The sequence below is a fragment of the Balaenoptera borealis genome (assembly GCF_965194805.1).
Source record: "Balaenoptera borealis genome assembly, chromosome: 14".
Classification (NCBI taxonomy): domain Eukaryota; kingdom Metazoa; phylum Chordata; class Mammalia; order Artiodactyla; family Balaenopteridae; genus Balaenoptera; species Balaenoptera borealis.
The window spans coordinates 85963795-85977195 of record NC_138875.1 but is presented as its reverse complement, the minus strand read 5'-3'; the positions used below and the strand labels follow the sequence as shown (position 1 = coordinate 85977195).

The 13401-nt window shown below is 59.8% G+C and overlaps 1 protein-coding gene across 24 annotated transcripts in view; it reads left to right on the top strand.

The window, feature by feature from the left end:
• NCOR2 (nuclear receptor corepressor 2) overlaps positions 1–13401 on the top strand; it is a 223504-nt gene that overhangs the window by 136766 nt on the left and 73337 nt on the right. For all 24 annotated transcript variants that reach the window (XM_082353168.1, XM_082353185.1, XM_082353183.1 and 21 more), the window contains one exon: positions 12972–13090. In XM_082353168.1, the coding sequence (XP_082209294.1) occupies positions 12972–13090 (119 nt within the window). The remainder of the gene's footprint in view (positions 1–12971; positions 13091–13401) is intronic.

Genomic DNA, 13401 nt, shown 5'->3' with positions numbered 1-13401 from the left:
CCGGGCTGTTAAGAATCAGCCCAGAGCAGATGCTGGGAGTAGGGGGGTGAGGGGGAGTGGGCTTGTGCTGCAGGCGGAGGGATGCGGGCTGGACACTGCAGGAGGCTCTGGGCACTGCTGTTAGATGCCGGACTGGAGCTGGTTGAGGCAGCCCCTCCCCTGGGGCCTCTGGCCTGGGGGACCGGACAGGGGAAAGGGACGAAGGCCGGGATTAGCATGTGCTGGGAGGACAGGACACAGAGGTTCTCTTAGGTGGGTGTTCCCTGTCATTGGCATCTTCCAGCCCAGACTCCCACCCCTACCCCGGGGCCACCGTCTTCCCTTCCCGAGGCTGGAGAGAGCCGGACCCTGAGGGCATCAAGTCCAGCCATCACCTGTGGGGTCCCAGTGTCCCCTGTGAAACCATCACTCTGTGATCAAGCCCCATAGCCTACGATGGGTTGGTCCACGCAGCTTCCTAGCCCGCATCCCGTGTCTCCCTTCTTGCTTTCTGGGACCTGTGCTTCAGGAGTACAGACCCACTTTTCTGTTGGCTGAGCCACATATAATTAGGGAAGCAAATCTGCTGACGGGAGAGTAAACAACCCCTCACTGCCTTCTGCACGTCAGGCCGAGATGATTGAGGCTGAGCACTGGTTGTCATTGGCCTGGATCGTTGAAGGGTGGCTGCGTTTGGTTTGTGGATAGGGTTTTCCTCTAGTTTTGTGCAGCCACCGTTGGCCAGCCTGCTCGCCCATCTAACAGATGTGCAAAACCGAGGCCTACTGGCTTGGCGCTATTCAGTTGTAAAGACCTAGCTGTGGCGTGTTAGAAATTGAAGTGCATTTAGGAATTTTTCTAGACTGAGACGCAGAAACTCAAATAAATGCCGGGGCAGGGAGCATAAATGTGCCGGCATAAGAGGCAGTAAGGAGGGCGTGGTGTGGACTGTGGCAAAATAAAGGGGGAGATAAAGGCCTCTAGATGGATTTTAAAAACGTCGTCAGCTATTTGTTGAGCATCTCCTGTGTGCCAGTTCTCTTGCTCGTCTTCCCAGTGCCCCCCTGACCCCCTGCCTTCGTGGGGGCCCTGTGGGTGGGCTCATGAGGCCCTTGCTGGTGGCTGGGCTGGGGGCTCTGGAGACAAAAGGGTTCTGAGTCAGATGGGGAGAGATTGGGCCATTCTCCTCACCCTGTGCTGAGAGCTACATTTGTGTGGAGGGAGGCAAAGACTGTGTGCTGACGTCATTTAGGGAGGGGCTATCTCCGGATGAGTCCTGGGGAGCGGGGGGCCGTTGGTGCCCCCTGCCCCTGGTCCTGGCTGCCATGCCTTCCACTTCACGGTGTTAATGCCTTGCTAGCTGACTCATCTGCCCGTCGGACATTTGTGTGCTGACACAGGGGACTCTGTGCTCGTTGTCTAGACCAGGTGTACACAGGTGGTTCCAAGTCAGCCTGTCGGTGGTCTGCCTGAGAGGCTCCATTGAGTAAGGGACCCCAAAGATGAGGTTGAGGAGCAGCCTCTTGGGAGGACGAGGACAGAGGTGAGGGTGTCCTGGGCAGAGGGAACAGCAGGTGGAAAAGCACCAGGACACGAGAGAGTGCACAGTACCTTAGAGTCTTAGGAGCAGGGGTCTCAATACCTTCCAGGGTCTTAAATGAATGAAGGAATGGAGAATCCATAGGAGACAATAGGGAGTGGTGAGGCCTGGGGCTAACTAGAGAGCTTGTGCCTCATATCAGCTCCAGGTGACTCTTGACTACCTGGCCCTGTATTGCCAGATCTGATTTTTGATGATGAGCTGGAGATAGGGAATTATGTGAAATTGCCTGATTTTTAAATCTTACGTCACGTAAGAACCAATAACAACAAAGCACCGGATAGGCCGGACAACTCATATTTGCTCTCGAAATCTGTCCTCAGCCCTCAGTATAAGACCTCTGGGTTGGAGTATGGTAAGGCTGGGGGAAGAGGTAGGGAGAGGATTATGTGACTTGGGACAGAGTCCAGGGTCAGGGCACTGGGGGCCCTGGAGTGTTTTATAGCAGAGGAGAGGCGTTGGCTTCCTATTTTCATCTGAGCTGTCCTGGGTTAGCTGTGGCGTCCACAATGCTGAGAGACATGGGGCTTGTCTGGTGAGGTTTAACGGTCTGCTCAGGCTGGCGGCTCAGGCTGGGGCTCCCAGGATGGAGCAGGGATGCCTCTGTGCCCTGCCTCTTGCAGCAAGAGAGAAGAAGGCAGGGCATGAGGCCCCTGTCTCCTTGGGGGATGGGACGTATCTTTGGGGCTCTCCCCTCCCTCTGATCGGCTGTGGCTGCAAAGAGGTGCCATGTGGCCCGGGCCCTGCCGGGGACGGAAATTAACGTGCAAACCCTGGAAGGGCTCCTGTGCCAGGCAGGTCCGCTGCCCTCACCACCGCCTGCCAGCCCTGTTCATAAATATGGAATAAATGGGTCAACCCAAGTGTTGACTTTGTGGCCGTAACTCTTCCCTCTGCCCCGTGACAGCGAAATAAACGGCAGACACCGACCCCGCAGCCCCTCTTGGTAATTCAAGGTGCAGTTGCTGCAGCGGGCCTGATGTGATAAAACCTGTGATCCTGCTGATAAGTCTCCCAGTGAGACGGGTAGGGGTTCCCCAGCCTGGCACGGAGTGGGTGTGGGTGTATGTGCTTGGGCAACTACACGTGGATGGACGGATGGGCACCGGCGGTGGCGGTCCCCCGTGGGCTGATACTGTGAGCAGTTGGAGGTCGGGTGTGAGGCAGGCAGAGACCCTCTGCTCTGTGGAGCCAGAAGAGCCGGGTGGGAATGAGCCTGGAGAGCGATCCACCGTGGGAAGGGGAGCAGTCAGCCTCGGAGGCATAGCAGGCGCCCAGGTGACAGCTCTGCTGTCCCATCCTTGTGTCTGATCAATCCTTGGCCCACCCCTGGCAGCTTAGAACCTTGGGACAGGCTGTGAGCCTCACGTGGTTCCCGTGGCTCTGGCCACGCCGTAGCTGAGGATGGCCACGCGGCACCGCTCAGCTTGTCAGCCCGACAGATGCCCCTCGGATGGGCCCCTCCCGCTTCATTTCTCTAAGGTTGACCCCCACTCACCTCCACAGAGGCGTCGGATGCACGATATCGTGTGGTCATCCAGCAGGCAATTATTGAGTGCCTACTGCATGCCAGGGCTGTAAAGCTTCACCTTCAGAGCCGTACGAGACCACGATCCTTCAGGAAGCTAGAGAGAGGGTGTCAGCTGAACCCAGCTGTCTCGGCGTCTCACAGCCCATCCCGATTAAGAACCTCTGAGGTAGACATAAGGTGGGACTTCTGAGGTGTCAGTGAGCGGGCCCTTCTCCAGGCTGCCACCTTGTAGAAGGCGCATTTCCTGAGTTGGCTGGACATGGCCCAGGGCCAGAGACAGAGGGGTACACACCTGCCACCAGCACCCCTCCCCCGGTCATTCCTGCCACGGTGATGAGGGGAGGCTGTCTCGGGCTCCAGGCTCAAATCCCCAAGCCTGGGGAGGAGGGGAACCCACGGTGGGAAGTTATTCTCCCCAGATCGTAGGCCTTCTTCCTTCTCCCGATACCGCCATCCACTCCAGATTGGCCGTGGCCAGTGTCCTTGGGCTGTGCCCTCCTGGGCTGCAGGGAGGATGTGTCGCAGGCTGAGTTGTGGACCCTGAGATGGAGCTGGCGTCCAGCTGAAGTTCTTGAACTTTCACCACGAGGACTTGGGAAAACACAGATTGCTGGGTCGCGCCCCTCAGTGGGGCTTGAGGATCTGCGTTTCTAACAAGTGCCCTGGCAGTATTCCTGCTACTCCTGGACCCTCTCCGAACCTCGGCCTTCGGGGTGTTTACTGGGGAGTCCCCACCTGCCAAGGAAGCGGAGGGAGGGGAGCAGAGTGGCAGAAGGGGCAATCGAGGCGGGGCACAGGCTCAACGGCAGCCTGGACCAACCCTGGGGGCGGTGCTCTGGAACTGGAATGGCCCTTCCCAGGTGGGCAGAGAGGGCCAGGTCTTAGCCCAGGGGCCGTAGAGGCTGAGGGCATTCGTAGCGGCGGAGGCCCCTTCTAGAAAGGGACCTGGCCAGTCCATCCTGGGGACGAATCCTGCACGTTTGCATATTTGCAAACTACACTCTGCGGTGGTCCTGACTTGCCCCAATGCTTAAGCACAGAGTGGGCAGCAAGATGTCACCTCGTGTGTTCAGGGGACACACGCCCCGTCACGGCCTCACCACACCCTGTGCCGAGCCCCTTCCTTGTTCGTCATTGCGGTGGTTGCCTTTCGAAAGTGTGGATGGTTAGGAAAGGGGATATAAAATTCCTCCGTGAAAAGCATCGGCCGTCCGATGTGTCTGGTCTCAGACCCTCGATGACCCGAGAGGGCAAGGCGGCCCCGGCGTCCTCTGCGCTGCTGCCTGGCCCTGCCGTGGCTGGGACACGTGTTGGCCATGTGGAGTGTGAGGATGCCCTTCTTGTTTAAGAGAGGATGCACCCACTTTCCAGAAGCTTCCCCGTATTCTGACGGAGGGAGATGCAGGAATTCTAGCCCCCTCACGCCCACCCCCTGCCAGCCCCACGCACCTGGGCTTCGGCAGGAGGGGGCCGAGCCCTCACCTCCTGGACCCGAGCCCCCCGAGATCCGGCTGTGAGTGGCTGGGGAGCTTGTGGGTGGCGCCCCAGCGTCCTCTCCTCGAGGTGAATCACCGTCGGAGCCGGGGGCCAGCTCGGAGCACTGGTGACGGCACAGCGGTTTATAGTTCATGATTCATGGATGGAGGGGCCGCATTATCCCAGCTAATTGCAGCGCTGGAGCCCAGGAATGCTGCGGTCAGAAGTAGGCTTAACTATGCAAACTGTCGGGGAACCGAGGCTGTGAAGCCAGTGCGGCCCAGGCAGCGGGGCCCAGCTCCGCAGCAGTGACCGGGGGCGGCCACGTGGCCCTCCTGGCGATGGGGGGGGCCGTGCTGCGGAGGGGGCCTGTCCCCGAGGGTGAGTGCCCCTGCTTCCACCCCCTAGGGTGATGCGGCCGCAGAGGGGAGGGGGCCCAGCTGGGAGCTGGGCCGGTTGGGGTCTCCTCCTCGAGGCCACATGGGCTGTTGTGTTCTCTTCCCACGGAGATGGCCACGGGGACAGGGCGCCCAGCCTCCCGCTCCTGGGGGGTCATCAGGGGAAGTCCAGGGAGGTGGGGCCTGCTCCCTCCCCCATCTCCGGCCTGCAGGCCCCCTTCCCCCCATCTCTCCTGCAGACCCCCTTCCCCCATCTCTCCTGTCTCTGTGTCCCCCGCACCCACCCTCCTTCATCTTCCCTCCCCTCCCCCGCCTCCTCTCCCAGCTCCCTGCCGAGGGACAGGTGACCTTGTTCCCAGTTGCTCTGCACTCCAGAGGCTCCCGCGCCTCAGGCAGCTTGCGCAGGGGACAGCGTGACCGTGACCGGAAGGCAAGGCGTTCCAGGCCAGGGCTGGCCAAGCGCGTCCCCGGGGGGAGGGGCAGCCCGTGCAGTCGGTGCCGGTTCCCAGACCCTGGCCGCCCACCGTGGGCCGGTGGAATCGCTTGACGGCTCACCCCGGTGCCGGTGCCGTCCGGAGGGGCCGCGTAGCCGGCCCCAGCTTGGGCTGAGCTTGTCCCTGCCTGCTGGGTGAGCGCGAGCGTGTTTGCCCCAAACCGCCACCCCGGCCGGGTGGGCCTCCAGCTTGCGGGTCGGTTGGACTTTCCCGGGCCGCCCAGGCCCACGGGAGGCGGCCGCTTCCGCTCCGCTGGGGGCGGGATTGTGTCCAGATTTAGGGCTCCAGCAAGCAGATGTCCCTGATTCCCTGCCCAGTTTTGTGCTAAGTGGGCAGAGACCTATGGGAAGCTCGTCTAGGCCCACAGTCTCCCAGACACATCCCGGGGGACGCGGTTCTCAGGAAGGCCAGGCCCCAGGGACCCAGCAAGCTGGGCTGCCGTTTTGGGAGACGAGAGACACGGCCTTCTCACGGGCCGTGATGCAGTGGCAGGGGAGAGCCAGCTCCCCGTCGGCACCGTCTGAGGCGGACCACACCAAAGGGACAGGAGGACATGGAAAATGTGAGTGTGAGTCAGTCAGACCCCAGGAGGTGAGAGGCTGTGTGGGGCTGACAGACCTCCCATCCGAGCGTTTCAAGCTCGGCTGCCAAGAATCAGGAAATGGTTACCAGAAGAGCAGCATTCGTGTGGCCTGGGCCAGCTCCAGCCACCACAGGAGGGGGCCCCGGGGGAGGGCAGACAGTGACCAAGTTCCATTCTGTTTTGTCCTTCCATCCCAATGTCACCATTCTAGGTGATGCCACAGTGAACAGGACAGACGAGGTCCCCAGAGCTGTCACATCCACGTGGGAGAGGGACAGGGCACAAGTAAATTAGCGTGGTTATTTCAGGTGGTAGCAGCGGTTATAGACGGTAAGCTGGGGTCAGGAGGCGGCTGACAGGAGAGAGGGCAGCTTTTAGGGAGCTGACTCTGAAGGCTTCTCAGAGGAGGGATCCTTTGGGCTCCGACCTGAGCGATAAGAAGGAACTGGTCAGGCAGAGCTGGAGGGAGAGTCTCCCAGGCAGAGGACACAGTGAGTGCAAAGGCCCTGAGGCAGGAACAAGTGTGGCATCTTGCAGGAGGAGAAGGTGGGGATTAGGGAGGTAGGTGAGGTGGGCAGGGGGTAGATCGCCCGGCCTTGTGCCGTGGACCACTGATTTTATTCCAAGGGGCGGGACAGGATCGACTGACAGTTAAAACAGAGCCTTAGCTGCCTCAAGCAGGCATCTCCTTGCAGGCAGAACAGACGTCACGGGCGAGGGTGCTGAATGTTGCTCAGGTTCTGGGGACACGTCTGTGTGCAGCGGAGCGCTGGTGAGTGTCTAACAACCAGCTTTCTGGGGGCGAAGCCCCGACTGTAGCGCGTGCCGATTACCATGGTGTAAACGCTCCCATCATGCTGATTCCAAGCCACCCACTGAACAGTGGAATTGGGAAGGGGGCGTGCATAGCGCCTCGGGGGCGGGGACCATATCCCACTTCTGCCATGTGGACGCAGTGGCATACGAGAGCACAGATAACAGCCAAATGGAGTCAAGTAATTGGGCAGGGATGCATTCTGAGTACTTAGTACCATTGTTTTTATGATAATTTCTTTAATTGTAAAGTGATGCATTTCCAGTTTTAATAACGGCTGTTTTTAACAGCTAACCTGCAAAATTCCTGGAAACTGAAGTCTGCACTTGTGAGCTGGTACGCGCCGGCCCAACACACTTATATCTGTGTGTCTCATAAAGGACGCCCCTCACGGGGCAAGGCGGCATCCCCTGCCTGCCTTTTTTTTTCCAGGAAGCCACATGAACTGGATCAGAATGGTGGGGGCCGAATGTCAGGGAGGGGCTGCCAGCAACAGAAAACTCTTGTGTCTTGGTCCTGACCCCTGACCCCACTCCTCCCACCAACCGTGGGCTCCTGCGATCTCCCTTCCCCCACTGCCAAGAGATAGGGTGTCTCGAGGGCAGACCCCTCCTGGATTTGCTCACTGGAGGCACTCGGCACATAGTACATGCTCAGCAGAGTGTTTGTTGAATGAATGAGTGAGATTGTGCCGCAGTCGGTGTTGCTGGGTGTCGGGAAGGTCTCATCAGGCATTTAGAGCACTAAATCTCACCAGCTCCTCCCTGGATGGTTGGTACCACCTTTTCACTGGACTCTCTCCTCTCATTCCTGGAACCAATGGCCACCCCACCCTTGACCCCCTGCCGCATCGCCCTAAAACACGGCGTGGAACACATCAATCCTGCCCACCCTCTACCTTCTGAAAAAAGCCCTCAGGTGCTGTCAGGGCACCTCCCGTATTTCTGAGCACGGACGTTAAAGCCAGTCAAGCTCTGCAGCCAAGTCCAGTATGTCATTCTGTAAGGACCGTGGGCGATTTCACGTCGGCATGCTTTTGCCTGAAGAAGTCCCCTCCCTGAAACGTCCCCTCTCATCCTTCTCCGCCAAAAGCCTTTGGAGATTCAACTCGGAGGCCTCCTACCTCATCCCCGCTGGTCAGGATGAATCACTGTCACACCTGCCATGTGCTGGGCCTTTTTAAAGTTTTCTTGTCCCTGCAGCCTCCATTTGCCCCGTCCTAGCTCCGTAAGGTTGGGGACTGTATTTTCTGTGACTTGGTGTGCCCCATGGGGGCTCAGAGTGTGCTTGTGGAGGGAATGAACAGTTTGGCTTAACGGGGGTGAAGAGGAGCCTGTGGTTCCCCAGGGTGAGAGACAGAGCACCTGCCTGTAGGATCTTGCTCGGAAATGCTGTGTGACCTTTGGTGGGTTAACCTCTCTGTGTCTTTGTATGCTCTTCTATAAAACAGAGATAATGCCAGCGTTGTTGGGAGGATTTTGTGAACTGCAGGTATCAAATGAGGTGGAGAAAGCCTCATCACGTGTTCGTTGTGCTTCATCAGCATTTGTTGTTTTTATTCATATCATTTTCTGTGCAGCTCCCAGTCTGGGGCTTCAGCACAGAGCCGGCTCAGTTTGTCCAGCACTCAGTGCTCCGGAAGTAGGGGTCCCTCAGGGATTTGAACTGCTGGCTCTGGCTAACCATAGATCCGGCCAGGTTTTCCTCAGAGCTGTGCTGTGGTTTGGGAGGGACGTTCACGACCAAGCGCTGGGCACGAAGCCCATTGTCAGCATGACCGATGGCATGTCTGGAAAGCAAAGGTGAGCGTCGTCCTGAGCTCCAGAATCATTTGAGACGGTGGAGTCTGGCTTCTGCTTCTTCTCCCGTGTCCACAGGCATCCCCTGCTGCCAGCGGCAAGGGTCCTGGATGTGTTTCGTGAAACAGGGACCCCCGGAAGCCTTGCTTCTCACGGTGTGGTCCGGCAGCCAACAGTATCTGGCGTCCCTGGGAGCTACCTAGAAATGCAGGGTCTCAGGCCTGCCCCAGACCCAAGGAGTGGGAATCTGCATTTTCCTAATATCCCCAGGTGGTTCGTGTGTGCATTTCAGTTTGAACAGTGCTCGTCGGGAGCAGGGGTGGGCAAGCTATGGCCTGCAGGCCAAATCTGGCCCCCCACCCGTGTTTGTAAACAGTTTTGTTGGCATGTAGCCATTCTCACTTGTTTACACTTCGGCTGTTTTCAAGCTACAAACGGCAGAGTCAGTTGTTGCAAAAGAGACCGATGGACCAATGGTCCTAAAGTGTTTACCATCTGGCTCTTACAGAAAGTTTGCTGGCTCCTTGTCTTATGCTCTGGTCATCAAACCTTGCTGCCCATTGCAATAACCTGGGAACTTAAACACGCTGATGCTGGGCTCTCACCCTGAGATTCTGATGTGACTGGTGTGGGTGGGTCCTGGGCGTCGGGACTTCCCAGAGCTCCTCAGGTGATCTGTGTGTGCAGTTGTGAGAACAGTGGCTTTAAATTGCCCATGAAACCCAGCAAGTGCCATTCTGCGATCCGCGACGGGCCTGAGATCAGAAGCGGAGCCCTAGGAGGTGTGAATTGTCCCTGAGTTAGCCGTCGCCGTATCTGCTGTCCTCTGACGTCGAAGGCTTTCGGGGACTGAGGTGGCTGACGGGGGCCTGGCAGTTGGGCCTCCCTCTCGCGCCGTCAGTCTCCCCGAGTGAGTGGAGCAAGCATCCCAACGACAGCCGCTCACCTCCTGTGCCCACCAGGAGGCCAGGCAGGTGGTCACCATTGTGCCTGGCGGTCCCTCCCAGTGGAAACCACGTTTAAGACCAGGACTGACCTGGGGTTTCGCCCTTTCATCCTTTTCCACTCGCATCACTCAGCTCGGGGCACACGGACACCTCTCCAGAGGGAGGTGGAGTTCAGGCCCCAGGAAACCGGGAGCCCGTCCACGGGGTTCTGTGCCACGGCTCCAGGGTGGCTCTGAAGTTGCCGTACCCACTTCTCCCAGAGGGTGGGGTGTGGGAGTCGCCTGCCCCTGCCCTGGAGTGTCAGGGAGAAGGTCACGGGGTCTGACCCCGGGATCACGCACCTGGGTGGGACACGACGGGAATAATGACCGGGTTCTAGTGCTGACTGGGACTTTGGACCCTCCTCACGAGACTGGGTGGGGCAGGCGGGGGCTGGGTGGAGATGGCAGGAGGGAGAGAGGCCTGGGTGTAACCAGGGTCAACTCAGGCTCTGGGTTTGAATCCTGGCATTGCTGTTTCCCAGCTTTGGCAGTGCCTCAGTTTCCTCTTCTGTAAAATGGGAGAAAGATGGGGGTTGGTGAAGGAGATGAGGGAGTACATAAAACATGTGCCCGGCACATGGCACTTGGAGCTCTTTTTATTACGAATGCTGTGATGTGGCTGATTATTCAGGGGAGGGGGTCGTTGTGGGCTGGCCCAGGCCCAGATCGGGACTCTAGGAGTCTTGCAAGGGGGACGGGGTAGGCTAGGCAGAAAGGGGCAGGGATGCCCACAGTACCGCCATCTGAGGCCCAGGACGCTGACCGGGCTGTGGAGTTGCGTGAGACTCAGCGGGGCTCTGGGGGCGACAAGATCACGCCCGCTCCCCACTCTGAGACCCCCTTCTCCCTTGCTCTGAGACCGTGCAGCTTTGCCAGCCTGAACCTCAGTTTCTTCCTCTGCAGAATGGGGCCAGTGATCACTGCCCTTTTCCGCCCGAGGCAGGCTAAGGGCAGTACGTGGAAGAGTACTGATATCTGCAGGGCGCTCGGCGTGCTGCTGCGAAGGAGCAGCCCCCCTGGACGAACCCCAGGTCACTGTTACTGCTGGTTCTTTCATCTTTGCCTTTATCCTCAGGACTGCAGAGGGGCTGGGAGCTGGTCAATAGACTGTGCACGGCGCAGTGTCCCGGCGTGTAGGAAGCTCTTGGGAAATGCTGGCATCTTCCGCAGTGGGGCTTTTTGAGGATTTGGAGGGGGACGGCGGCAGGAAGGCCCTGGGCAGGAGGGCGCAGGTGCACACTCGCTGGGCAGCAGCCCTGGTCAGCTGTGCTGGCCGTGCCGGGGGCAGACAGTGGCCTGCTTGGCGGCCCACGGATGAGATTCCAGGGGGCCTGGAGACGCCACCAGCCTGGACCCAGGGGACAACAACAGCTGCTCCAGGAGGGAAGCCTGGAGTCGGCTGCTGGGAGGGACAGCAGGTAAAGCTCTGGAGTGAGGCTGCAGCCCAGCTGGGCGTTCTTGGCACCAACGGTGGTCTTAGGAGATGTCACGCTCCCTGCCGTTGGAAAGCCCCGGCCCTGCCCTTTCTGGCCCTGGGCGTGCAGAAGCCGGGCATGTCTCACTGGTGGCCACAGCAGCCGTGCCGAGCAGCCCCCAGGGAGGGGGAACCCTCCTCAGTCGGCCGTGCCATCTCCCCCTGCTCTGGGTCCTGGTCCCTGGTCCCCCTCATCTTCTCCGCCCCAGCTCCCATCTGCGGGGCCAGCTCCAGCCGAGGCTCCACGTGTCAGGGGTGAGAGGCGGCCACAGCTCCCCGGCTGTTGGAAGTTTAGTGTTTCCGGGTTTGGGGTGGTGGTGAGGGACAGGCTAGTTCAAGGACACTGGGCCACCCGTCGGGAATTGACAGCAACGTAGCAGGGGATAGAGGGAGGCTGTTGCCCCCCTCCAGCCCCTCCTCTCTATTCTGTAGAATAGAGAGAAGGGGGCAGACCTGAGCCAGGAGGTTCCAGGGTGGACACTGCTGCAGCCTCGGGAAGCCCACGGTTCCCCGTGAATGTGCAGGCCCCCGCTGTGTGCCCCGGCGTCCACAGAATGCCTGTAGCTGGCCCCTGTGTTCAGCCGCATCGTGAGTCATAAATTAAAGCTACAGAGAGGGGCAGGGGGGGATTGGTGGTGGTGAGGTCACAAGCCAGGGCAGCCTGTGCCAGGGCCTGGCTTGCGTTCCTGGTGTGGAGGAAAGATGGGGAGAAAGGGAACCGGGAACCCTCGAACCTCACCCTTACCTTCCCCGCGGGCTTCGGGTTTCTTTCTCCTTGGTTGGAGAATTGGTGTGACCACGCCCCTCAGTACACACTGAAAGGCTTTGCGGCGTGTTTGTTTTCATTTCACTTGGCTCAGTGGGATGGAAAGATGGTCTGGTTTGGCAGCTGCCCGCAAGGAGGACTTTGGGGTGGCCAAGAGAATCAGTGTGTGCCTTAAAAGAAATCAGGCTGGACAGAAAGGGTGACGGTGCGGGGAGGAGCTCCCACTTCCCCCCTGTCTTAGTGAGGGCAGTGGCAGCACCTGTCCCGCCCACTTGGGAAGGAGATGAAAGGAACAGGCAGGCCTGCAGGGTGGGGGGAGGGTGGCTGGTTTTGCTGTGAGCCCCTTTGATCTCTCCTGTCCAGCGGGGCCTGCTCTTTTCCCCTCTGAGGGCTGACTGGCGTGAGAGGAAGACCAGGCCCACGGCAGCAAAAGTGGACCCTCATCATAGCAGCAACCATCCTCACATGGGCCCCCGGGGACCTGGGGACAACACTTCCATCTGCCCATTTTACAGACGTGGAGACTGAGGCTTAGAGAGATGGCCTGAGCTTTGTCAGGGGCAGGCAGGCTGGGGCGTTAGGGTGTGACCCAGGTTTCCCCATGTTCACCATGCTCTTGCCTGAAGCTGACCAGGGCCCCCTCCCTCCTGCCTTGGGGGCTTCCGCCCCACGTAAATACTGGTGCCAGGTGCCAGCTCTGTAAGGGGAATCTCATTTCAGCTTCCCCGCCCCTGGCTGAGGGGTCGGCACGATTTCGAGGGGAAGAATCAGAGCACAGAGAGGTCAAGACCCTCATCCAAGGTCACACAGTCACCAAGTGAAAGAGGCCAGGGGTCTGACACTAGCAGTTTCTATACCTCACCCCGTGACTCCTGCCTCCCCTGCCCAGCTCACACCACAGGGGGGCTCTGGGTTCCGAGCCCCGCTCCCCGCAGCGTCCTCTGCCGGCGGCCTCTTCCGGGCCGGCGCCGCTAGGTCCCCGCTCCTCTCCCAGCTCGCTGGGCCCAGGTGCAGAGCCTCACCTGCCTCACTGTTTTCCTCTCCCCCGCCCTCCCCTGGGACCCCGCAGCAACAGCAGCAGCAGCAGATGCCCCGCAGCAGCCAGGAGGAGAAAGATGAGAAGGAGAAGGAGGCCGAGAAGGAGGAGGAGAAGCCGGACGTGGAGAATGACAAGGAGGAGCTGATCAAGTAAGGCTGCCCGGCCGCCCAGCAGGGGCCTGGCCGCGGCCCCCGGGTGGGGGGTGGCAGGGCCGGGGTCCGCGGACGGCCCTCTGTAAGGGGGTGTGAGGATGCGGCGTCTTCGCATCGCCTGCCGCGAAGGGAGGCGTGTTCCGCTCTGCCTGTCCCCGACAGCCCCCCTTCCGGAAGCCCGCTCCTCTCTCTCCTCCCGCCCGCCCGCCCGCCCGCCCGCCCTTTCTCGGAGCCTCTGGAGACCTCGGAGACTGATAGCTCATTTGAGCTCCACTCCTGAGCGAATAAATCCAGGCAGTGACTCTGGA